This window comes from Populus alba, chromosome 9 (genome assembly GCF_005239225.2).
Source record: "Populus alba chromosome 9, ASM523922v2, whole genome shotgun sequence".
NCBI lineage: Eukaryota > Viridiplantae > Streptophyta > Magnoliopsida > Malpighiales > Salicaceae > Populus > Populus alba.
Genome location: NC_133292.1, coordinates 8,387,280 through 8,413,479, shown reverse-complemented (window position 1 = coordinate 8,413,479; position 26,200 = coordinate 8,387,280). Strand labels below are relative to the sequence as shown.

The following is a 26,200-nucleotide window of genomic DNA, read 5'->3' as shown; positions in this document are numbered from 1 at the left end:
ATTTTACGCCTTCAGTAATTATTCTCTCTTTCACGTAATGATTATGCTGTTTGACATCATTGGACCTTTTTTTTATTCAATTCAAAGTTTTTTGGGCAATTATTAATTTATTATTGATGCAATAATTATCCATTTTACACCACAGGTAATTATTCTTTTGCAGATATGACTTGTAAATATTTGTTGGAACACCCTAACACAAACCAGACAGTGCCAAGAAGGGAAGGAAAACAATTAACACCATTTGAGATCATGTGTTAGCTCTCTCTGTTCCCGATATGGCTCTCCATGTGGCATTTTACATTTTAACATGGCCCTTGTTTTTTGCTTATATGTCCAAAAATCGCTCAATAAGCCCAAAAGGATCCATATGGCTGACCCCAACAACTTTGGGATTGAGGCTTGGCTGATGTTTTTGTTGTTAATGTCCCGAAGAAAGCCATGCGAATTTTCCTTATGGTACCGGCTTCGAAGGTCTTGTCGGGCGTCTCAAAAGCTCCCTGGGACGACTTCCATGTGCCTTCCTTTCCTCTTTTGTTTTTGCATCTTTTCCTTTAGCAAAGAACCAATAAAAGTCAGAAGATTTCTATGCTAAAATCTTGAATTCTTTCAATACGTCACTAGATTTATTAAAGTCTTGAAATCAACCTAATATCATGCATATCCTTTGCCCATTATCTCCTCATCTTCCTATTTATAGCCCCAGCTTCGCCATTTTCCATATAATCTCCGGGGCTTTCCTATCCACTAGTTTTGTTTTTTTATCTTATTTATCTGAAAATGGATTTGATTTGCTTCAGTTATGAAAATTCCTACCATTTCTTCTTCCATTCGTCCAAGATGATCCTAATCTCCGTCGATATTACTGCCGCCCTTGGCCTGCCTTATCATCTGTATAATGGAATTTGTCATTTAATTTAAAAGGGCTTAACCACGGCAAATCACGAAGCAACTGAGTTTTTGTGATCAATCTCTCTTTTGGCAATCACAATACCCTTGTCCGTGGAAGTTGACTACCAAATAAGCAAAGGGAGAAACTACCTAAGACTGTCTCCGAATTGATTAATCATCTCCTTGTTGAAATTTTTTTTGATATAATAGGGTAAATCTTCTATTATTCCTGCCTCGGTCCATGTCCTTTATGGCCCTTATCTTCAATTTCTCCGATATTATATGTAACTTTAAGTGGAAACGTTTCCCTCAATTTTTTTTAATATATAAAAACAATCTAAAAATATATTATTTTAATATATTTCTAAACAAAAAATACTTTGAACCACTAACACAATCTCTAAAAACCCTTCTTATGATCTGGATTGTTTTGTTTGCATCCCATCCCAAGTTCCCAACATGCTCAGTTAATTATACTCGCTCATGTGCGTGTTTCTCCAAAACCACCCATTGCTTTATAGGTGTAAATCATTAGACACTGTCAATCCTCAAAGTCCCAACTAACTTGATGTCTCCATGAACATGGTCAGGAAACACCAAATGAAAATGTCAATCAGGAGATTATTATCAATCATTGATGATGGGTAGGTTTCTTTATCCCTTGCAAAAAGTTCTGTGAACTCTTTGCTTTCCTATTCCCTTGTCATCCGAGCACTTCTTACACTTCTTCATTTTCTTAACTGTGGTAATGTATTTCGGTTGATACAGCACTCCAAAAGCTTTTCTTTCCTTCTCATTGTGCTTCCTTTCTACACTCTAAGCATAGCTCATATGCTCTACTAGTGCTTATGTATCTCAGTTTGTCCTAGTTACAATGTCATGTGCATGTTTTCCTATTAGTTTCTGCATCCCATTATCATCCGATGTAGAAACAATTACACAAACATGAAAACAGAATATCTTTGTTCATCCAGTGAATATCGTTTCCTTTTTCTCTTTCCACAAATAAAATCATAAAATAGTTTACCAATTTAATAAGCAAATACAATCCACAATCCACGTGAAACGGCTTGATTTCTATATGGCCTCAACATTGTAAGCAATTCAAATCTTCATGCACAAAGACAATTTACAGCCTCAGAAATTACAGTGGACCTTAAGCTTTTGAGTCTTGTGTACGATGACAGGAAGCCTTTGGCTGATGATGCTTGGATCACTATATGAAGCAGAATCTGTAGGATATCCTTTCTGCAAAATAACATTACAGAAAGTGATGCATGAAAATTGGAGAACACTTGTTGCAATGTTACACAAGTAGACTGTACTACAATTAGAAATATATCTAAGAAAAGCATTAATTGCCTACAGAGAAAGAGAATAAAAATAGATACCCATTCGAGATCAGGACGACATAAAAAATCAATATTGCCCAATTTAAACAGCCTAAGTGGATGCATATTAAAACATCATGAATTTACAGTGATAATACTGTGACATTTATATCAATGCAATGAAACATGTACCAGACCACACACTTCCACATAGAACCAACTTATTTGAGAACTTCTGCAGTCATACTAATAGGACAAAGTGCAGAAATTAGCAGATTCAAAGATGTGTAAATGACAGAAACATTTATTTTAAACAGCAGCACGTCCTATGCCTAAACTTTCCCAGGACATGCTGGACTGCGTATTCTGTTCATCCTCTAGGAAAAATTCTGTACTTCTGTCTTTCTATCCGGATTAGCTTTTCTTTTTGCTCCTCACTCCTCACTCCTCTTTTAGACACAATTTTGAAAGCTGTTTGCACTACTGCTATTTTTTAGAAATAACCTGATGATCATTCCTATGATAACACTCAAAAAAGAAACTATCTTTACAGCTTCTGAAAGTGTAGAGACCTGGAAAAAAAAGGTAATAAACACCCACCACACACACACACATCTAGCCATACATGTGCTCTTTATCGTGGGTGGGTGGGTAGATAGCTAGGGAGAGGGAGAGGGAGAGGGAGAGAAAGAGGTTACAGCAGCCAGAGCTTCAAAGGTGGCTTCTCTCCAGCAGCTTTCTCGAAGAACAATAGGATTTGCACTTTCACTAAAAGCACAATGCATACGAGTGTCCCTTAATCTCATTAGCACTCCATCAACTCTAAGCTGTAGCAGAGGCGGTGGAAAAGAGAAATTTAGTGAAACAATATAAAAGTGAAGAAAAAATGTCCCTTTTCAGGAAAAGGAAAATGTTTACAGCTTCTTTATACCTAGCATTGATACATGCACACATGTACAAAGAAAATGGAGCTGTTTTACTGAAGTGGATGTGCAAATTGAGTAAAAAATAATGATGATTAACGCACCCAGAATTGCAAAAGAAGAAACCAGCAACTTGGCATGACTCTCTACAAAACTCAAAGAGGAGATAATCAATTCTTTGGAAACTGATTATCAGGCAGCATATCATATCAGTACTTAGAACAACTAGTAAAAGTTTCAGTATTTACCACTTTTACAGTTAAAAGCGACACCCCATTATCAGCCAGTTCATCTTCATACAAGACTACCTGTGGAATTAAACAGATTATTTAATCATGACAAACCCATAAATACCAGGAAGAGAATGAATTTCAAATTTTATGAATTTATGCTCTTAGTTTTACACAAGGAGTCAACCTCATCATAGAAAAGAATAGGCTCTTTTGATGCAAGTGCAACCACATCAATTTGCTCTTCACAGTCTTCCCAACAGGGGCTGCAGCTAGCCTCCAAAATTCCCCCGCTGTCTTTCTGATCACAAAACCAAGGATATGATTTGCAACGTGTTCTTACACAAAACCAAATGACATGAGAAAGAGAACAGTTAATTTTTTTATATTTAACAAAAGCTTAATTACACTATATTTGAGCCAGCTTATGTTTTTGATTCATCAATGGTCAATCTCAGCCATGGTTAACATATATTTTTTTAAGGAAATCCAAGTCATGTCTTAGCCTTCACAGTAAACCCAAATAACCTAAAGAAAAAAAGTTTTAATCAGGACCTCTTTTAAAGTTGTTAACGTTTTGATGGGGAAAAATGGCAGGAAGAAAGCAGAAATAACAAAGAAAAGAAAAACAGAAAATCCAACATTAAAATAGAAACTGCTAACGTAAAATTCTCAACAAGGAGGACATGAATTAATCCATTAAGTCCGCCTACTTAGAACATGACTTTAACCTCCAACACAAAACATCCTATAGCAACAAGTCTTCCCTTTATTCTCTGCCAACCACAAACACAACAAAAAGTTTGTTAAGTAACAGAACAGACCTTCTCTATATCCAATTCCATTGTTTCACTACCACAATAAGGCGTCGTGAATGTATAATCATAATCCAATATCACCTGCTGGAATGGTTTGCTGTAAGTTGAATTCACACCAAGTGTTAGCACAAGCTAAAAACAATCTCTCTTGCCTCATGCTCGTACACGTTACTATATCAAAAATTGAAACAATTCAACTGTCTATTAACACAATGAGCTTCTGGATGCCATATATTGATGCAATTAAATCCAAACAAATACTTAAAATTACCTTCTAAATTTCCATAGCGCAGCAGCAGGGACTTCGACCGGAGGTAAAGCCTCTTGTTTCCAGCCAGTTAGGGCATCAAACGCATTGAAATGAATTTTGGTACCACTAGTCGCATGTTTAAGTTCTAAACAACTTTCTCCAAAAACCATCTCTGGTAAATGAGAAGTTTTTAGCTTGTCTTCCCATCTGCAGCAGTCGCATCAACCATCAAAAACTCTAAAATTAACCATTTGCGCTCAGATTTGCATGAGACACTTCAATTGAGTGCAAATTTGAAACTAATTTAGAAAGAGGGAGAGTACGTGATCAGAGAGGAGGAGTTGAGGATGGCGCCGTTGCAAGATACGATTTCCCAGCCATGGATGCGGAGTCCATGACGGCCATCGGTTAAAATCTCGGCGCCAGCGGCTTTTAGGTCTTTGTCATCGACTTCCACGTCCATCGCGATGGATTTTTTATTACGGATTCGGTCGGTGTGGCAGTTTTTCTGCTTCGCTCCGGCCTTTTCGGGTCTTAACTATGAGCATCGTGATTTTATTAGGCATTCCGGGTACGAGATTTGACGGGTTCGGGTTGGGCCGAAAAAGCAGATCCAATTTAGTAATTGACTTCGAAGAATAGAAGGGCAATTTTTATAGTTACTCCTTTTCATTCTCATTTTTAACCTAATTCTATAGTTAATTGACTTCGAAGTTGGAACAACAAGCGATATGGTAAATGTACCGAAAATAAGCAAAAACATTTAATAGTTGATTGATATTTAATCTCTTAAAATTTGCATTCTAAGAAAAATAAAAGCATTTTACTCCGATAGTGCTAAGATTATTGAAATTTTTTTTACTAGGTTTTACTTGCTATATGACATGGCATCTATTTTAAATAAAAATTTTAAAATCATTAAATATAATTTTTATTATATCTAATGAAATAATTATAAATAATTTACTTCTTGTGCATGGGTTAGACTAAAAAAATTTTGGACATAAAAAAAATTATCCAAGTTATAGAAAAAATTTTGATATTATTATTAAATTAATCTAGGAAGTCAATCATAAAACACTTGACTCCCCTCCTTGTCAAGTTTTGGTTTCTAATTAAATTATTTGAAAGTTATCGTATTATGATTTGGTCAATTTAACAAATTTAAAAATAAAAAAAAAATCAAATGATAAAAAATAACAAGAAAAACAAAGTTAAAAGCTTAAATTTAAAGGCAGTTTGAATGACTATCAAATTTTTTATATATATATAACATTAAGACGATGAAATATTATATCAATTATAGTCAACTCAGATTAAATCATCAAAGTCATGGCTTTGGCTTGTGGATTTTAATGGTTCCATAATATTTTTAAAATTTTAATTATATAAAAAAAAAATTCAAAATCAATTTAATATTAAATAAAATAAAAATTTGAACAAACACACATGCCTGAGTAGTTGAACATATTAGAGTTTTAAAAGAAAAGTCATCATCATTGAACTCTACATATCAAATGGAATCCATCAATACTAAGGCTAGCCATTTTTATTATTTGTTGCCCATAATTAATTCTACAAAGATTCCTTCAACTGAACAGCATTTAGATTGAAACATAAGTATTTTCTTCCCGATTTTCTACACTCATTTTTAGCATCAAAAGACTTCTTACTTGGGAGCAAAATTTGAGAGGTAGAAACTAGAAGAGTCTGAAAACGTAACCTTTTACCTGGGATCAAAACCATAGGGATTTTCAATGTTTGGGAGTCGAAAAACATTAGGCACGGCATATTATGTTCCTAAAGCTAACATGATGTACAGTGTTATTTGCAAATTCAGAATTTACTTTGAACTCCAACCATAGAAGCCTGCCATACTAATGGCTGACCTCCAGGGTATGCAAAGCTAAACGTTACCAGATTATAATGCCAAGTCTTGAAGAAGCACCTCCATTTTGAACCACCAGCTATCAACAAGAAGTTGACTGGTACCGCCATCCAATTGAGCAAGGACATCGAAAGAAAATAATGCTGTAAAATCTGCTGGAAGAAAACAACACTACTTCAACGCATTCTTGAGAATCTCACAGAGCATAGCTCATTGATGGCCGCAAAGTAACACCCAGGAACTTCTGAGGGAGGAGATAAAGTTGCCACATGCTTAAACTGTCCCCAGGAAAACAGAAGAAGAGAAGGAAGGAATATCACCATATTAATATTTATTAGCTGCAACCCCGTGTCCTAAATTTTATAAGCCATAGTTGTGCAATCAACAGAAAAATGGCAGGAATCCAATGAATCATACAGCCATTTCTCAAACCAGTTTCTTTGGAAGGTAAGCACATGAGATCAGAAACAAATGCAGATACTGTAAACTGGAATACCTTGTTCTGTGTGTATTTATCTCTCACTGCTCGCGAAGAGCTTCCTTTTCTATTTAATTGAATGTCATGAATAGCAAGAACACATTCCTTTAGGTCAGATGGTCTGTAACCTGAATGATGCTGCAATGTCATACTCTGAAGAGGCACACAAACATAATTAGAAAGAAAACATTTGCAAATGATGCAGCAATGTTAAAGTAGGACTAAAATTCAAGATTTCCTGATTTTATCATCCATCTCTCAATATCCAGGAAATTATTCACTTCTGCCTGTTGCAATCAGCCTGAGCCACTTCCAGTTCTAAATATTCATAATCTTTTCTCATACTGAGTTTGTAGATGCTATTACAAAATCACAAACCAACGAATTTATGATTGGCTGCCTGTGTTCTTTACACTATTAAGGATATTTCCAAATATCAATGTCTCTCCAAAGCTGAGAATTGCAATGCTCACTCAAGTCTACAATTAAAATTCTCAGGCATAATGAAACATTCAGAAACTTGAATATTCCAGGGAAATTATATTTTTTACCCAAGGATGCATCTGTGGCTGGATCGTGAAACTTGAAAGGAAAACAGCTGACGCAGCAATCATTGATGGTAAGAAGCGCATGCACCCATATTCTAACAAACTTAGCTCCGCCAGATAACAACTCAAGAGCTCGAATTGCAAATCAGAAGACTGAAAAGAACATTTTTTACAGAGTAAGAATTAGTTGAAGGGGAAAGAAAAAGGAGAACAAGCAAAAAACATTCTGAATACAGCATAAATAGGTTAGCCTACTTCGCAATTCTCTTGAGCAGCTTTCAGCAAGATTCTGCATATCCAAAATGATGTGTTGTTAGTAGGACTGGCTTTCAGGTAGGAATCATAAATGGGACAAGGAAAAAGAATTCATTAAATGCAATAACGTACTGCCAGTTTTTTTTAAAAAACTTGCCTGAGAAAATTTATTGTTGTAGGAGCACCCATTTCATAGTTCAAGGATTTAAGTACTTGTTTCTCCATATCAAGTACCTGCACATTTACCCAAATTAAATACTCAACCAAAAACATGAAACCAAAGTGCTGAGTTTAGCTGTCAAAAATTGATGAAAAATAAAATAATTGAAGTTCGCATCAAGCAATTCTTAAAACATGAAAAAATTGAATACATAATACAACTAGTTCAGTTACTTAACAAATTCAATTTCAGTTTAATTTGTTTCAGTTACTTAACAAGTTCAATTTCAGTTTAATTTATTTCCCTTAATCTTACAGAGAGACACACCTGATCCTTGGTGTAAGTGTTGTCTGTTATGTGGCAAAAGCTCTCGACTTGTGGAGGACTAATCTCTTCATACTTCCTGCGTCATCAAAGCATTAGTAATTAGCATTACAGAAGTGGAACACCAATGAATAACTAACAGAAAACAGAACAACAATATAGAGAGTCGTCTTTTTACGAGGCAATAAGCATGCAAGAAACACCAAGAAGCTGTAGATTGTTCCTACTCAAAGCCTGCGAAGATAGAAACCTATCGATATACGATACAGTGAGATAAAGGGTGTCTGAGACAAGTCTGTATTCTTCTGCAACTTCCACTAACCAATCCACTAGAATTTCCCGCATATTGCCTGATACATCATCCTGCACCTCCCGCATGTAATTTGACAGGCACCTTCTATTGCCCTCCATCTGAATAACCAATCATTATTTTTTAATTTTGTAGTTTCCAACTGTGTTATAAAAGTAAGATACTGAATTCATTTAGTGAGAAAACAAAAAAGAGCCCAGATACCTAATGAACAAATCCAAACTAAATCACCGAAATTAGAAACTACATAAACCCAACATGTGAAAAAATTGTCACATGGACCCAGCCTATGTAAAAAAGCAGTGATCCCCTCTGGTACAATTGATTAGTGTTGCGAAACTTCATAATTTGATCGGTGTAAGTCTAAATTTACTAAATCTATGCAAAAAGAACTCCAACTTGACACACACCTAATTTACATGTCAGCAAAATAGGAAACGCATCCTCCAAATCCAGAGGCAAGAGACCAAAATTTCTTTTTTTTCCCTCTTGTTTTCAATCATCTTACCCGTCAAAACAGTAAAAATCATCGAACCCAAAACCAAAATGAACACAAACAAGCAGTAGGAGTACTTATGTTGTATGGAGAGGGAGGGAGGCGGGGGACAACAACAAAAAATCTCCTGATCAAAGGCAAAACCCTTGTTTCTCTTACTGGTTAAATCCAAAGTTCTTGTTTCATTGGTTTCTCATTAAAATGAAGGAAAACGACACCACCAAATTCAAAACCCAGAAATCAATTAAGAAAAGAACAGCATGCTATTAATTAATTAATTACTAATACCTCCAAGGAGTGAAGATATCGATAGATAGAGGACGTGTAAGAACACCTCCTTAACCCTGATTTTTGAATGGACTCAGTGCTCGGAAACTTTTCTAAATCGTTATGATTCCCCTCCTTCACTTCACATTCATTCTTCGGGGTGGTCTCGAAATCCGAGTCCCGACTTGACGCAGTACTTGGTGGTGGCGAGTCATCCTCTTTGGCCGCATACTTAGACTCGCTGATATTGCAATCCGAGTTGTTGGTGGTGATATGGAGAGAGTTTGTGAGTTCACCCAGTGGGACTCGCCTCTTCTTGGAGGGTGGCAGAGGGTGGTGAGCCTTTGGGGCCCGTTTCCTGGATGATGATGATGATGATGAGCGCGTGGATTGCACGTGATTCTCATTCTCGCTCATGTCTATTGTGAAAAGTCTCTTTTATCTCTTTAATGTCAGAGACAGAGACGGAGGAAGGAGAAGAGAAGATCAAGGCAGTTAGTTTTATGTACTTTTATTATTGGAGAATGGCGAGCTTGTTCTATTAGAAGCGCGTTAAGTTAAGTTAACAGATTTATTTTTTGCGTGTGTTTTCTTTGGGCGGGAGATTTTCTTCTTCAATCGAAGAGCAAGCGGTGTCGTTTTCGTGAAAGGAATATGGGCCTCTTGAGAAACCTACCTTCTTAGTTTTGGGCTGATGGTAGCACGGGATGGGTTTATTTATAGAACGCTCGAGATAAAGAAAGAAAAGGGAGAAAAACAGCTGGATAAAATTGATTTCTTATAGCTTTCATTTGGATCCGAGATCAAACCTAATTTCTATATGGGCTATTTTTCCATTGTACGTAATTTTGGGGCTTGCCAGTAGAGATTTGATTTGAAGTCATAAAACATTATTAATTAGGTCAATCGGGTTGAAAACGATGACACTCCACCGTCCTAATTATCTTCACCCAGGAATCAAAGATTTTTAATGTCACATGAGCTATTAATAAAACACACTTCCCCGCCAGACTTTTATTTATAAGAATCAAAAGGCTCAGAAATGTCGGAGCGGGTGATGTGCATAACAAAATTAAGAATAAAAATCTCAAGAACAAATAAAGAAACATAAGTTGGGTAGGGTAGACTTGTAGCTTTGCGTCGAGCCAGAATATTCATAACCAAAAGAATAATGTTATTTTATAAGGAAAAATATAAATTATTTGATTAGTGAAACCCACTAATGACTCTCACCGTGATCATCTGATTGGATGGCTTACAATCTTACTCCCATTATATTATTATTATTATTATTATTCGGTGAAGAATCATTACTCTTTTTTTTATAAGGGCGAACACGGCTGCCAGGTCAAGCTTCACGTTTTGCAAGTTATGGCATGACTGCAGAGCATTCTTCAACTGGATCAAACACAACAGTCAAAATACCTTCGTGTCCCCAGTTGATGAAATGAAAGTCCACTGATTTTCTGTTAATGGCCAAACACGCCTTTTCCAGAATGTTGTTTCTCTATGTTTTAGGTTGTCCGTTATTTTGCATACCAAATTGCATGCTCAAGCACGCAAAAAGCATGCTACAAGTAAAGCAATTGTTCATAAATTCGTGGCTTACAGATTTAACGTAGCGAACAAATTTTAATGCTCATTACAAATTTAAAAATAAAGGAATTGATGACGAGCTGGACTCGCTCAACTTTTTTTGTGTGTAAGAATCCTTGTGAATGGAGTTGAATGTTTTTTTAAAAAGGGAACTTAAAAAAGAAAGCTGGAGCAGTGAGCACATCACCAATTACAGTACAGCAGTGGCGTCATTGGTCACCTTCATGGCAGAGTTAATCCTTCACAATAAAACCAGCATATCATCTCCTAACATCTTGCTCTTGCAGAAGGTAAATGGTCAGTTCGTCTACAAGGAGCATAGAATAAAATTGATTTCCCAACCAAAATCTTTCCTTCTTGTCGAACAAACCTGAATCTAAAGAGCTTCGGGTAAATGAACTTCTTTCTCCATTCTTGTTTCCATAAAAGATGTTCAATAATCTAATTCACATTATCTCCTAGATTTCGGGGTGTTAGTTTTTTGTTTATTGCTCTTTCGGTTCTTCGATTCACTATCCCTCACTTGGCCATCACAGCTACCTTTTCCAGAAGCACTTTCAGCTTTACTTGTACCTGTAGATGATGAATGGTTGAAGCTCCAACGAGCATTCACAAACCACTTGTTAACCTGCATAAGACAACTTCTAGGTAAGAAAAGCGTGAAACTATGCTCTCTTATCTTTAACCCATAAGAGTAAATTTTAGAATGAATGAAACAGTTTCCCATTTGTATGACCTGCTCAAAAGTAATTCCTAGCTCTTCTGCCAAGCTTGCTTTTGCAGCTCGGTCTGGATACTGATTTTCCTTGAAGTAACTGTACAGTCTCTGCATACAAAAATGATCAACACCTTTACCTCCTCTACAATTCTGTGCGCGTGTATCAGAGAGAGGAGGGGGGGAACAAAAATTATATTATAGAAAAATGATAATGGCGTAACACCATGATTCCCAAAACATCTTGCAAATTGCAAAATAGATAATGGTTCTCTCCATATCAATCTCAGATATTTCTCTTTCTTCAAAAACCAAATAAGCAGCTTTTGTAGGTCGAAAGCAAGACGAGGATGATTTTGCACAAGCACTCTTTGAGAAGTACTACAAAAGTTTCTAATGTAAGTGGATCATGGCTGAAGCTTGCATGCAAAAGTGTAAATTTGTTAAAGCAAACTTTAAGGCCTAAGAAAAATGCCAACTAAACACAGACCAGCATTCACTCAGTGAGACGTTTGAAAAGTGACTGAAAGGTTAAAGAATAATATGAAACGCTGAGGACTAAAGGGGAAAAAAAAGATTATTTATTTTGTTCTCATTCTAAAAAGGGCAAAAAAAAACCATATTGTATATTTTCAATAAGACCCTGCACCTTAATGAAAAAGGATATAATATAGAATGATGGCATGGTATCCTCAACTCAATTAAGAATTGATGGGTTATTAGAACTGTTGAGCATATGAAACAAATAACTCACAAAAACATACCTGAGTTACAGCTTCTCCAAGTTTTTTATAAGCAGAGGGCCTACCGCTTTTACGACTTGAACCAACATATGATTCAGCTGGGGAAACATTTGTTTCTTGAAAGCTCGAGTTTTGGCAAGTTCCTCTCTCAGGATTACGTTTGTTCTCCTTAAATTCCTGGTTCATATTCTTGCTATTCATTCCATTCTCGGTAACAGTGGCATCTCCATTAGCTGTCACTGTAGCAACATCTCCAGTATTTTTCCTCCTCTTCCTTGGCCCAACAGTATCAGTGTAATCATCATCACTTGAAGTAGAAATGTTTCCATACGTTTCCTTCACAGAGCACAGAAACATGAAATTAAACTATTGAAAGAAAACATCATATGATTAAAAATTTGGACCATATCAAGAATAAAATCTGCATATTTGAAACTAAGTTTAAACCTCTATGAAGACAGAAGGTGGACAAAATTTAATGTGAAATAATTCTGAAAATATTTTTGCTCGAGAGGCTTTATCTTTATTGCTTTAGGAAAAATATTTGCAGAGGAATGCAATGGATATAGTGTTATCTAATATGTAGCACAACTATTTTCTATACATATGTAAGGGCACCACATTCATATGGAAGCATTAATATTATATTTGCTTCCAACAATCACAAGTATTTGGCATTAGCAAGTTATGCTTTGATATATAATCTAATTCCATGAGAATGTGTATAGTACATGACATCTATCAATAATTCCTTGTTCTCTATAAATGGTGCGCTTCTCTGTAAAAGAGTGGAACAAATAGTAGTCAGGTTAAAATAATTTATTTTTTATGGAAAGAATCACAATTCCTTCACTTCTCAAAAAAAAGCAGGTAAAACACCCATTTGAAACAAAAGATCGGGACATGATTCTAATTACAGGATCATGCTTGGAATATATGTGTGTTAAACAACCACCAAAAAAGTGCCAAGACTATATGATAGAAAAGCTGTTTCAAATATTGTAAGATCAGAGGCACTCACATCATAGAGCTTCTTGTAGTCCAATCTGTCGACATTTCTTTTTCCAGAAACAGTTGGAGACTCATCTTGGCACAGATCTGGTTCTAGCATGGATAAAAGCTCGCTGTTTAAAGACTGCATCTTCTTTCCATCAAATTTAGATTTCCTCCCATTAGAAACTCCACGAGGTTCAATAGGCATGTGACATTCATCTTCTAAAGACAACCCATCACTATTAATAGTGGCAGCAAGATCCTCAGAGTCTGATGTAAAATCAGAACTTGAACTTTCCTGCTTCATCTTATCCTCAAGAACTGGAGAATCAGGATCATAGTCATCATCCTCTGAATCATCAGAAGAGAGCCCCAAGTACTCTTTGCCATCAGGGGGAGCCTTGAATTCATCAGATGCAGAAGTGAAGTCAGATTCGTCAGAGCTCGATTCCTCCTCCTGACTCTTCTTATCAATATCTGGACCATCAGGATCATAATCATTATCATCAGAATCATCAGAAGATGGTCCAAAGTTGTGATCCAGTTTTTGTCCAGACGCTGTGGCAGCAGCCTCAGGGAAAACTTTCTGCACATCGGATAGGAGTACAATAAGGAATGAACACAAGTTTGTAATTAACAAATATTAAGGCTGGGGACTGCATGATTACCTCCCAGCTATCACTGATAGATATATTTGTTCCTTGAGAATCGTTAAGCAAGCCAATGCAGTCAACTTTGCAATCACATCCAGGGCATAACCAGCCCTCATCATCAGGAGGAACTAAAGGAGAAATGAAAACATGCAATCAGGAAAGTATAAATGACCAGAGAAGTAACTCAGGAACAATTATTCAACTCAGTGCCATCAAACAAGTGGATAGAGCATTACTGTCTTCTCTTAATAATGGTGGTATCAAACAGAACTGATGAAATCCTCTGTCACAAGCACCATCACATAGTATAATATCATTATCAGCATTCAAATCTTTGGACCCACATTTTGCACAGAATATCTGCCACAAATGAATTGTCTAAGCAATTACACTCCAAGAGATATTCACTGTTATAAGAACCATCCTAAACAGCAACAATCATGGAAATAAGAAGCTTGTTAACAAGAGAATATGACAAATTAAAAAAAAAAATTCCTACATCCTCACTGTCAATCTGTCCTTCAGAATCAAATAAAGATGATGGGAACCTTCCTTCGCTGCACAGAGAATCAATATGTTGAAATAAATCCCTTATTTTCACTTTGCGTCTGGTAATTTCAGATGTGGCTCGCTGCAACTCCTTCTCAGGCTTTAACTTTTCGAGGCTGGAAAGTTACACGTGTCAAAGAAAAAAAGATAAAACTCTCCAGTGGAGAAAAGATCGCTACACAGTGTGTAAAAAAGAGCTTGAGATCAAATCATTTTAAAGGGCAGGTCAAACTGGATTTCATTTTAAAACAAAAGGGTTTCCTTCTATTTCTCATAATCATACCAAGCAAGAACAATTCTCTAGCTCATCAAATTAGCCTCCTTGACAAAGATACTGAGATATTTTGCCACATACACGATATTATAAGCAATGGAAGTTTTTAAAGGAAAAGGATGGGCTCAGATCTATGCACACAAGGAGGGAGGGAGATGCACCGGAGAAGAGGGTTATTACTTGGCAATAACACTGAAAGCTGAACTAACATCATCTTAAATTCCTTGTTTCAAAAAAATTAAACCAGCATCCTTTATTGATCCCACTGCTCATTTGTATAGCACTTCTCATAATGGACACAATTGACACTAATGATCATCTGGTTCAAAGACAAGCATCAAAAGTTTATCCAACGTAAATAACTTTTAATTCTTTGCAAGTGTGGCTATAAAGATTCCTGTTCTATATTTGTTTTCTCTGATGTTGGCCTCTTCCAAATGCAATGAGTCCTTGGTGGATAGTCAGCGCATAAATTTGGATGCAACTTTCCATGCTAAAAAAAATTGTGCTAAAATCAAAACAAAAACATTAAGAGAACAAAATTTAAAAAGTCATTAAAAACAAAATGAAAGAAAAGGCTACAGAAAAACTTTGTGGTAGAATAGTACACACCTAAGTCCTTTCCAGCCTTCCCCGGAATAAGCAGTGATCAAGCTTTGCTCATAGCTCATCCGATTCAATAAGTACCTAAGATGTGCCCTGATTCTGGAATATTCATCAGCAACAATATTCTTTCCTCTTCTCTTTTTCCTTCTTTTCCCTTTTTTATCACCAGTGGAATTAACATTACCTGAATTATTACTTGATTCAGGAGCTTTAGGTTTCTCTTGTGATCTTGACCGGAGAACTCTATCACTACTTCTCAAAGATCTTAACATATATATCTTCCTTGACAATCTTGAAGCACTCTTACCACTAGGTCTACCGCGTCTAGTAATACCAATAGCAACTCTAGATGGTGTTTCCAAATGTTCATGATCTGGGCCTTTGTCCTCATCATCATGAGTTGGTCTTGTTTGTTCATTTGCAGGAATGATGATGCTGTCACCAGGAAGCAAGCCTACATTTTTGATAGGAGAACTCTTGGTCACAAGTTGAGTAAGCGGCTCTGAATTCTTGATAGCAATGCCACTATGTAATTCAGTGTCAATTCCCGTTGATTCATTTTCTGAAAGTTCAGATCCAGGCTTCTGTCTTTCTTCTGATGGTTCACAACAAGCTCTGTCAGAAAGTAACTCAAGTGTATGTCCAGATATAGTTTGTTGAGGGTATGAACTTTTATCAATCTGGTTACCCGTGCTTGCATCTCCATCCAGCGGACCCACATCTTCAGTACAAGAATTATTGGCTAGATTTTCAAGTGATGCTTGTGAGGTTTCATTAGCAATGCAGCTTGATGATGCAGCATTGGTATTTCCAGGTTCATCCTGTAGAATACCAGAGTCAGTTGCTTTTGATGATTCACCATGCGTACATGCAGTATTCACACTACTAGCACCTGGCTCGAGTTTCTGATCTGTAGCAGTTAGTATAGGTCTTGAACTTTCATCAAAAGTAGCACCCCTGGCATCTTCGGGAGGTGGATCCAAATCAGTAAAAGAATTGTTTGTTACATCTTCAGTAGATGGTTCCACAGTTTCCCCAGCACCAGATTGGAGAACTGCAGTACCGCTATCTCCGGCTTCAGTTTGTATGATTTCAGACTCAAGCTTATGTTTCTCTTCCGAATATCCACCACAGTTATATTCAGCAGTAAATTCATGAGTATTTTCCAGTTTAGTTTGTGAAGGGCATGAGTAACTTTTAGTTTGAGAACTAACTTGTGATGGAGAAACACTTATGTTCCCAGCCTCAGACATATGCTATGAGTAAAATATATCAGCTCTCTAGAATTCAAAATTGAACCTTGTATTAGAAGGGTCTTCCCACAAAACTACTGTGACAAGAAAAAATCCAAGTCACTACAAATAGCATGGGTGTTGTTCTACTATCTATACTCCATACACTTGCAGCAAACATCAAACATCAGAAAATTTCTTGGAGAGAGATAGTAATCCTATCTCAACAAAGCAGCCCAAATAAGACGAGCATGGACAAGGTAAGGCAGTGATTTATATAATGACTAGACGATCAAGGCATAATAGTTATTTCAAATGTTACCTTGTCTTTGCACAAGGAAATTCAACCAAATCTCCATAAGAAGACAAAGACTATTATCATTCAGTCGGTTACGTTAATTGTTCACTGTTCACTAATACAATGCTATTAAACAAGTTAAACACTACAAAACATATGCATCTCCATGTAAACGACGAGTAAGTTTAGAGACACAACCTTAATTGCACACTTGCAACAATTGGCATCAGCACACATCTTTTTACCAGTTATTAAAATTTTGCAAACCTAGCTAGCATCAATTATCAGGAATAAATGATAAATTCTTGAATATAATAAATATTTGCCTCTGTGGTCGAAAATCTCAACCCTCATTCCCTTGCAATTATTTATCACTAAGCTAATAGGACCTTGAAAACATATTCCTCTGCTCACTTATTCCTCTGCTCATTCTCTCTTTTTATGCACATTTTTACTTAGCAGAAACTAATCTATACATAGCTAACTTGAGCATTAGATTGCAAAGCTAAAATTTTAAAAAATAATATCAATCTAAAACTCCAGCTGTTTCTTTCTTCTCTCTTCTTTTTTTGTTTTCTTGCAGTTTCTTGGCATCCAAACAGCTCAAAAAAGAATGCAAATCGATTAAGGAACCTCACTCGGGCGACATTTCTACGTTGCATTCCTTTTAAGCTCAAACAAAACAAAAGCATGAAAAACCATAACCCTCAACTTTTCTCGGCGGATTTAGTTTCTCTTTTACAGTTTTCTGGAGGAAAGGATAATAAAAAACGAATATATACAAAAATGAAACTGAGATATTTTTAGTTCAGAGAACTGACCTTAGCCTTTTATTCTTGCTGCTTATAGTTTTAGTTTCTGCACAGGAGAGCAAAACAGAGTTTTGATGCGGAGAGAGGAAGATAATTTTTTAGGAGCGAAGAGGAGGAAGAAGAAAAAAGCGGTTGATAGTGGTGGTGGTGGTGGAAGAAGCCTCTAAATCTGGGCCACCGTCGCTGCGAAAGTAAGAAAAAGGGCTTTCTGCTCCTGCCCTTGTGCGCTTTCGGTATAATTTTTGTGTGTTTCCCAATGCTCCGTTTTATGGGCTGGGCTTTCCTTTTTTAATATTTGCTCTCTTATACAGAAAGGCCAGGTGTGGGCTAGTTTGCGTTTTATTTTTATATATTGGTCCGACTAGCCTGAAGTAGATAAATACGGCAATCTTAGTAGCTAGAGTCTGCGGCTATTTTTCGATGGCTTGTATACGTGGGCTCAGGCCTGTTCTGCTAAATTTATTGACAAAAATTGCCTTAAAAAAATGATTCCAGCCTTTATATTGTTATCCATTTGGATTCCTATTCCTTCCTTCTATAGAAAGTTTTTGATGAGGTAAAATGTTAACATAATAAAGAGTTATAAATCTGGGATCACGTGACTTGCATGTGCCCACATGCATTAGATTGGACCGTGGAAAATTAAATTAAATTTGTTTACACTGATTCCAGATTACACGTTTTCTTTCATGTTTAAAAACTTACATTTTATATACTATGGTTAATATATATAGTTGACACCATTATTATATATACTAAGTCAGAAACACATGAACACGATCCATCACTAAAAAACACTTTAAAATATTACAAATTAGATATAATTATAATTAATTTAATATTCAAAGTGCCCTTGTAATTTATGTATGTTCTTTGTTTTCTCCTCTGTCTCCACTAATTAACCTCACAAGATTCAGGCGTGGAAGGTTTATGTGTGGGTGGGTTTTTGCTAGATGTGCTAGTCTGGCTCGAGACTTGGCTCCGTCGGTGCATGGTACGCAGGGCTAATCTGTTGGTTCTAGTAGCTTGGCTGGTGATGGTCTGATTGTATAGCTCGGGTGTTTAGGTCTGGTTCAGTCTTGGAGTTGTTGCGGGTAGTTTGTTATGATTTTCTTTAAAAATAAAATAATTTCTAATCTATCAACATCAATTGTGGGTAGCTTGTGGTGATTTTCTTTAAACCATCAAGATTCAAGAAGAGTGGTGGTTAAGGAGACAAGAAAGTGGAAGTTAGGGATTTGTAGAGATTTAGAATTAGGAATTTGAAGATAGAAAAAAGGAACCTAAGTTATTAATATCAGAAGGCCATTTTTATATTTTCATCAAAATTTAAAACTAGTTTTGACTTAGATTATAATTTTTTTTAATATGATAGAAAAAAGTGCTAGCTGAATGATTTGTTGCATCAACTTATTATACTAACTTGAGCATGAACCAAGGTTCAATTTATTTATTTTACTGTTATTGAGGGTTTTAAACTTGTTTGTTTTTGTGTTTTGAATTTGTTTTTGAAAAAAATTGAATTTTTTTTTATTTTTTATTAACTTTAAATTAATATATTTTTAAGTATTTTTAAATTATTTTGATGTATTGATATCAAAAATAATTTTTAAAAAATTAAATAAAATATAATTAACATACATTTTGATATGAAAAATTATTTAAAAAGTAATCACAACTATATTGTCAAATAATCTCTAAATAATAGATTTCATGGGAGGGATTATAGATCTTTTCCTAGGAGGATGTTCAACTTCAATATTGTTTTCTTTCTTTATTTTTATTCTTTAAACATTATTAAATTTGTTAAGGGTTTATGTATAGAGAGAACATGCATCTGCCTCAATATTTATACTAGGTTATGAGTACGTATTTTATATAAACATCTCTCTTTTCTCATTTATTTTCAATATGGAATTTTTAATACTTAAATGCGCACCAGATAAATCTCCACCTCACAACTCTCCCTCTAGTGAAAGTATTTAACAATTCAACTGCTATATCCAGGACTTGGAGCTCAGTTCTTTAATTTTTCTTAATTACGAGGAAGCAAACAAAGCCTCGAGCCACACCTTCGAGTCTAGTATCAATTTATTAGGAAGCTAGCTTGGCCTCGGTGTTTGTATTGGATTTGCACTCATGAGGGATTACACATAAGAGATGAGTATTACCTCCAACCCATAAGACTAGATTAATGAGTTACATGTATATCTTATACAAAAAAAACCTCTCTTTTTTTCATTATGAAATATTTACTGGTATCAAATAAAATTAATTAGCAATAAGTGAAAGTTTTCATTTTATTACATGTACAGTGATTCAACAAGATTGTATCCTACCTAACCAGAACATATATATCAACAAATAACCCGTTTCGGAATTTTCAAAGGGAAATGAGAAGGTTCTGTTAGTGGATCTCGTGTCTCCTCTTAGAACAAAACTGATCAGTGGCTTCCATCAAGACAGCAGTTTGAAAACTATATGCTTTGACTTGGCCTGTCTAATGGCAAACATGTCATCTGAAACAAGACTGGTCGAAGTTTGTTGGGTTTTAACTAATTCAAATCTTCAATAATTTCATGTGGTACCTGCCAAAATGGATAATCATCCAGCATTTTCTGAAACCCTTCTCTTAATCATAAGCATTAAAGTACATAAACTTGTGTTCTTCGGACTTCTATTAGAGAGTAGGGTTAGCAACCTATCAATCATAATTCACAATTAATCTAACTCATAATAGGGTGTGATATTGATCTCAAAGACTTTATGACAAAAGGAAAGCAGCATGAAAGTAAACCCCCACCATCACGTTTTTCGCAAGATTTTCTTCCATTTACTACCCACTTCCAGACCAAGAATTTTGTAGCGGAACTTTCTTCGAACTTCCTAATCTATCATGAATATGATTTTGAAAAAAGAAGAGAAAAGAAACATAATTCATCATATTTTCTTAAAGAACTAACTACAATGCATGCTAACTATTATATAATAAGCTTTACCCAACTTTTTTTCCTTGGTGAAAAATCACGAACCAACCAGAGGTTAATTAATTGATTGTTGAAGAATATTTTAGCAACTCCGCTCAAAAAATTGGACCACACAGAAGCAGGTAATACGTAATTTCAAAGTTGGCTGGCTAACTAATGAGACCGGATGGTCCCTTGTGTAATCCTTACGTTGGACAAAAAATGAGTTGGCTCATGACATTAACATACCAGATCAATTGCTCTTGTAATAACACGAGCGGCAAGCCTACATAATATATCTCCCAAGAACACTCCATTAGAGAAACAAGTCAGAAATGTAGAGTGAGTGGTCCTGGTTCTCACCATCGGTCGATTAGATTAATATGTAGCGCTTGGATCTTCATAAATTCCACCACACCTGCTGCTTAGGAAAGCCCCAACATATTTTAGGAGTTCGATAGGATATGTAGGCATCACATGAAGAAAGAACAAAATTTATAAGTGGTTGATCGAATTGTATGGCATTTAATGTAGTAGTAGCTATCAACCGGCATAATAGTTGGGAAAACATGGATCTTCAATTAAAAAAGAATATATGCAATCTCTCTAGTTAGAGGTGTTAGAAATTTTTATTAATTAATATGGTTTAATTATAATGGTGGGTATATTAACTGTTAAAAAACCATGCATGTCAACTTAATTAAAATTAAAATTGTTATGTGGAGCTTAATCAGGAATTGATGGTTTTATATTATCTCTAATATCAACTAGCTCTTGCCTTGGTTTAGAATGGGAGTCATGATTTCTTGAAGGGTTCAAGTCATTTTCCTTCACATGGAATGAATGATCATAAAACTCTGAAATTAAAGAAAGAAGCAAGATATTTCTTAAAAGTGGGTGTTGTAATCAGAGAAAAGTACAACAACATCCGTTTAATTATTTTTGTGTGGTGTGATTAAGTTTCCTCGAATGCTAGAGTTCTTGATGCTCTAAGCTTACATCCACATCATTTCCATGACAATTCTATTTGCAGACAATCCTGATAATTCGCTGAAAAGAAAAAAGAGAAAAGTTGAATATGAAAAGTATCAGAGGACTCGTGGTTAGGTTGAAGTCTGCGTCATGAATTTTAAGAGCTGCCTTTGTGCCGCTGAGCAAAATATCAAATTATCCGAAACAAAAGAAAAAAAATGTTTGAAGGGGACACAAGACTTTTCTAACTTGACGTTTGCTATAAAGTGCAGCTGCCGGAGAGTTGGGTTTGAATGTTTTTGAGAATGTGATAAGGTTAATTTTTAAAATGATTTTTTTTTTAGAAATGTATTAAAATAATATTTTTTAAAAAAATTATTTATAATATCATGTAAAAATATCAAAAACCATTTAATTCATAGTAAAAAAATAAATTTTAATAAAAAATTGATTAAAACTCAATAACAAATATATACATTCATTATATATATATATATATATATATATATATATATATATATATATATATATATTTCTAGAAACTTGTACAACTCGAACTTGTACCCTTATGAATTATAATCCACCAAAGTCATTAAGTCACACAGTAATCTGGTTCCAATTTTTTTTATGCTTTTACTAACTCTAATTCATGACCTTCCTGGGTTTAAAAAAAAAAAATCCATGCTCTCATTGTATTTCCTAACTACGGCAAAACTTGGAGAAATCTTAATTATGATTCTCATAAAGTTATTAGTTATTTTTTAAATCTACTTTTAAAAAAATACAAATAAGAAAGATATTTATATCATTTTTAGTAAATCATGAGTGTTATTTTATTTTTATTTATGTATTTGTTTTTTTTTAAATGAATTTATAATGTAATCAATAGAATATTACTAATTATAGCTAGTACTCTAGCACCATGCAATTTTTCAAGGGAAAATTATATAGTAAAATGTAGAATTAAAAATCATGAGAGGATTATCGTAGGTTACTGTAGCTCTTGAACTTTCTATAAAATTAAAAATATGTGCTTACAACACAACTTTTCTCGTTCATTTGTTAGGAAATGCATGTGGTTCTTCTTTTAATCCCTAGGAAGGTTTATTATTAGAATTTGACTTACATGATAATAAATTAAGTTATTAAGATTATCTTCTCTGTAATATTTCAAACTAATAAGTTTTTTTCTTTCTTTTTTTCACTTCCCTTTCCTTGCAGACGACGCTCAAAACATTCGGACTGCTATATATATATATATATATATATATATAGGAGAAGACCATACATGCTATGGTCTTTGCTTAATTGCTTTCATTTTGTACTTTTGTTCAATTAATCCGTTTTTGTCGGCAATCGCTGAAGTGATGATCATAAGCATGTTTTAGACCAAACAAATATACGTGGAAAAGATATAAACATGTCAGAAAGAAAAAAAGAAAAAAAGAAAACTACATGCATGGTCCCTTACATCTGAAAGAAACATTTCATGTACTAGACAAACATCTTGGTCAAGGTCACATCCTTTCCACAGGTTAAGTGAACCACACCACAAAACCTGACTCTGAAACATCCTTATCAGTAAATAACCTTTAACAGTTGGTCCCAAAAGCTACCTAGCTTCTCAGATGTATTCCTCGCCCGAGTGAAAGATCAAGAAAAAGAAGAATCTAATATTAATAAGTAATCTATTATTATTCTACATTCGAATCCATTTGACTTAATTAATGTGGTTGGACACGCCCAAAGAAATCACCTTCTTCTTTCCGGGGCCCAACGTGGCAAAGCTGGGCTAAAATGCTTGGATACCACCCTAGAATCAAGCAACTCCATGATCGGAGTAAAATTAACGCACCGCGGTACCTTATACTGATTAATGGATGCCCCCCTTGAAATCGCATAATCCATCAGCTCCTCAAATGTACCATTTTTTACCACTCGTATCTCTAGTGGTCCAATTGAATTATCTGCCACTCGACCTTGTCGATACACCGAGTTCAAAGATTCTTCCATGGCAAGGCAACATTGGTTCAGTACCTCGTCACCAGGAGAGTTTGCTGAGTTTTTGACCAATAATTCCCAGTAAATCACATAGTGCCCTGGAATCGTCTTTGTATCGGCATGGCTTGTGTATTCAACTACACTTGTGTTGAATTCACGTAGAAGTTGCGATGCATTCTCGACGGCCTTTTGTAACTCGGCCTCATCTGTTTTGTCTGAGTCAATACTGAGCAATACATTCTTTCTTCGTACGAAATGGAACTGAGGAGCTGAGTTGTGGAATCCAGTAACTCGGAGGATGTCACCAACTCGATACCTGTATAAACCGGCGTAGGTTGTGATAACAAGCTCGTATTCTTTACCCAATTCAACATCAGCAAGATCAACAAGTTTTGGAGTTGGATCCTGACTGATCCCAGCAGGCTCATGGGGTAAGAACTCAAAGTAGGCCATATTCGGCATTATTGTGTAGCAAACTTCTGATGGCTTGCACATTGGGTTGAGGTTCAACCCAAAGTAACATTCTGATGAGGCATACATGGTGCATGCTTTAGGCAAGCCACCACTGTAGTAGTCAAGGGTAGGGATATATTGGGCCATGGCTCCAGTGACGATCACGTCGAGATATTTGGTGTTAGGCCAAATTCTTGTAATGATCCCTTCCCAATTTTCCTTACCACACTCCATCCTGACAAACTCTGCGAGCTTTGGGTTCGGTTTCAGAATATTCACCATGCAATCTTGGACCGTCGGGTCAGTGATTTTCTTGTTTAGCATTCCTGACTCGATATCATCAGAAAGTTCACACCAGTGAAGCTGGAGAAACCTTATAGCACGGAGGAGGCCGGAGGCAAAGACTGCACCGACCCTGAGCACTTGTTCGCGCTCTAGAAGGCCACAGAGCATCTGAGTGTACATGCTCTGGAATGAATCTGCACAAAGAATGGCCTCATTCGGGCTTGTGTACACGTTGTAAGGATCATATGGACGTGTCTTGAAGTGGTCGCTCTTGTAATAGCTTGTAAGCACCGGACGAGCCAGGAGACCTCCTGGGGTTCTTGTTTCAGATTTCACAAACAAGAAGTATAAGCCTTTGCCTTTGTCTAACCCAGGCACGTAACTGTTGCATAAATAAATTGCATTTTTATCAGTATAAAAGTTACATAAAAAAAAAAATCACACATGCATGTGAGCTGAAATTAAATGAAGCTCGCATAATTAACATGAACGCTTTTATTGGAAATATATATATTTTTTGGAACTTACAGGTTCATTACTGGCATGAGTAAACTATACAATAATTGGCGGCGATCCAGCTCTTGTTTAATTGTTGGCATGAGCTTTCTTTCACCAGCAGATGTCCCGGAACTATAAAAAATCAAGAAGACAAAAACTTAATTAGGCCAAGAATCACAGTACACAAGGAAAGTTTACAAGTAATATAGTTGTATAAAACTCACCTAGTGAGGAATTCTGAGATGGGGTGAGCTGATAAGATGGAAGAGCGATCTCCATTAGCAATTCGTTGAATTTCAGGCTGGAGATCCTCGTATCTAATCATGGGGATTTTAGACTTAAAAGTCTCACGGTCAATTGCACCATCAAGATTGAACCGTTTTAAGTACTCAACCTCGGAGTTTTGGGTCAAGATTTTAGCCAAAACATTGTCTTGAACGGAGTCGGCATTTTTAGTCATTTCCTCAAGGAATTGAAGAGCTTTAGCATCTTTCTCACACGCAGGAGGACCCAGAAGTGATGAAAGAGCATTATCAACAGCCATTGAGGGAGGGGGGAAAAGAAGGAGGGTTATTTAGAAGAAGGAAAAATGTGTTTTTAGAGAGAGAAAGAGGCGGGGTGTGGTATAATACTAGAATTAAGAAGTTGGGAGTTGAAGTGTGAGAATGGAGGGTGGCTTTGCTGGGCTTTATATAGGTGAATTAAGCCAGTCGGCAGTGGCATTACGTGAAGGAAAATGGTATGCCACGTCATGAGCCATATAAGAGATGGACCCAAAGGGGCAAAAGGGAGATAGGAAGGAAGCTGACGGACTTGATTGGGATTGGGGAAGGGAAATTTTAGACACCAACAAAACAATTGTCCTTGATAAAATGTTGGGTTACCAGGGGACAAGGTGGGTCCCACAACACGTAGACATGGCTAGAAATAAGGCGGGCATGTGGGGTTAGGTGACCGCCATGTCAGCGAAGAGATCCGGGGCAAGATGTTATACGCGTCACCCACCACGCGGCTGCTTTTGGGGCACAGATGCTGGTCATCGACGGTGACTCGTGGCCGGCGTGTGAGACATTTTTCATTGTTATATTAGCCTTCCAACGTGAAACAGATGCGTCATAGAGTACTAATAAAATTTCTATATTTCTTCGGTATCTGCGCATGGACCGTACATGTCCCTAAAAGGTTTTCTTTTTCTTTTTAAGCTATAATAGAGCCATTTTTAAAAAAGAATATCAAGAATAAATTCTGTCATTCAAGTAGGTAGATAATCTAATTCATACACATTCAAATTCAAATTAATACTAAAATATTCAGTTACGAAAAGAATTCTGTCACGGCATTTCCGTATTGAAATTAAAATTAGCAATGTGAATTGCAAACTCCAA

General features: G+C 35.9%; 4 protein-coding genes across 9 annotated transcripts; all 4 read right to left on the bottom strand.

Annotated features, from left to right (window-relative positions):
• Positions 1 to 1,826: 1,826 nt before the first annotated feature.
• On the bottom strand, positions 1,827 to 4,996 carry LOC118059144 (TIP41-like protein). Of its 3 annotated transcripts, XM_035071985.2 has the most exons (8): positions 4,767 to 4,994; positions 4,465 to 4,650; positions 4,200 to 4,290; positions 3,563 to 3,676; positions 3,394 to 3,453; positions 3,250 to 3,291; positions 2,921 to 3,049; positions 1,827 to 2,139 (listed from the first exon to the last, which is right to left on the bottom strand). In XM_035071985.2, the coding sequence occupies exons 1-8, from the start codon at positions 4,904 to 4,906 to the stop codon at positions 2,029 to 2,031; spliced, it is 873 nt and encodes a 290-aa protein (XP_034927876.1). In that variant the 5' UTR covers positions 4,907 to 4,994; the 3' UTR covers positions 1,827 to 2,028. The 3 variants fall into 3 exon arrangements, with proteins under 3 accessions (XP_034927876.1, XP_034927877.1, XP_034927878.1); XM_035071986.2 differs by lacking the exon at positions 3,250 to 3,291 and having other exon boundaries at positions 4,767 to 4,995; XM_035071987.2 differs by lacking the exons at positions 2,921 to 3,049; positions 3,250 to 3,291 and having other exon boundaries at positions 4,767 to 4,996.
• Positions 4,997 to 6,150: 1,154 nt separating this feature from the next.
• On the bottom strand, positions 6,151 to 9,678 carry LOC118059143 (G2/mitotic-specific cyclin C13-1). The gene is made up of 8 exons (XM_035071983.2): positions 9,191 to 9,678; positions 8,275 to 8,507; positions 8,100 to 8,175; positions 7,770 to 7,846; positions 7,613 to 7,646; positions 7,361 to 7,510; positions 6,828 to 6,962; positions 6,151 to 6,609 (listed from the first exon to the last, which is right to left on the bottom strand). The coding sequence occupies exons 1-8, from the start codon at positions 9,584 to 9,586 to the stop codon at positions 6,508 to 6,510; spliced, it is 1,203 nt and encodes a 400-aa protein (XP_034927874.1). The 5' UTR covers positions 9,587 to 9,678; the 3' UTR covers positions 6,151 to 6,507.
• Positions 9,679 to 10,612: 934 nt separating this feature from the next.
• Positions 10,613 to 17,851, bottom strand: LOC118059142 (homeobox protein HAT3.1). Of its 4 annotated transcripts, none has more exons than XM_073411382.1 (9): positions 16,904 to 17,851; positions 15,305 to 16,857; positions 14,369 to 14,534; positions 14,106 to 14,229; positions 13,885 to 13,997; positions 13,245 to 13,802; positions 12,245 to 12,559; positions 11,502 to 11,591; positions 10,613 to 11,393 (listed from the first exon to the last, which is right to left on the bottom strand). In XM_073411382.1, the coding sequence occupies exons 2-9, from the start codon at positions 16,549 to 16,551 to the stop codon at positions 11,217 to 11,219; spliced, it is 2,790 nt and encodes a 929-aa protein (XP_073267483.1). In that variant the 5' UTR covers positions 16,552 to 16,857; positions 16,904 to 17,851; the 3' UTR covers positions 10,613 to 11,216. The 4 variants fall into 4 exon arrangements, with proteins under 4 accessions (XP_073267483.1, XP_034927871.1, XP_034927872.1 ...); XM_035071980.2 differs by having other exon boundaries at positions 15,305 to 16,628; positions 17,650 to 17,851; XM_035071981.2 differs by having other exon boundaries at positions 15,305 to 16,625; positions 17,650 to 17,851.
• A 5,165-nt stretch (positions 17,852 to 23,016) lies between these two features.
• Positions 23,017 to 25,470, bottom strand: LOC118059141 (probable indole-3-acetic acid-amido synthetase GH3.1). The gene is made up of 3 exons (XM_035071979.2): positions 25,040 to 25,470; positions 24,846 to 24,947; positions 23,017 to 24,699 (listed from the first exon to the last, which is right to left on the bottom strand). The coding sequence occupies exons 1-3, from the start codon at positions 25,357 to 25,359 to the stop codon at positions 23,331 to 23,333; spliced, it is 1,791 nt and encodes a 596-aa protein (XP_034927870.1). The 5' UTR covers positions 25,360 to 25,470; the 3' UTR covers positions 23,017 to 23,330.
• Between the last annotated feature and the right edge of the window lie 730 nt (positions 25,471 to 26,200).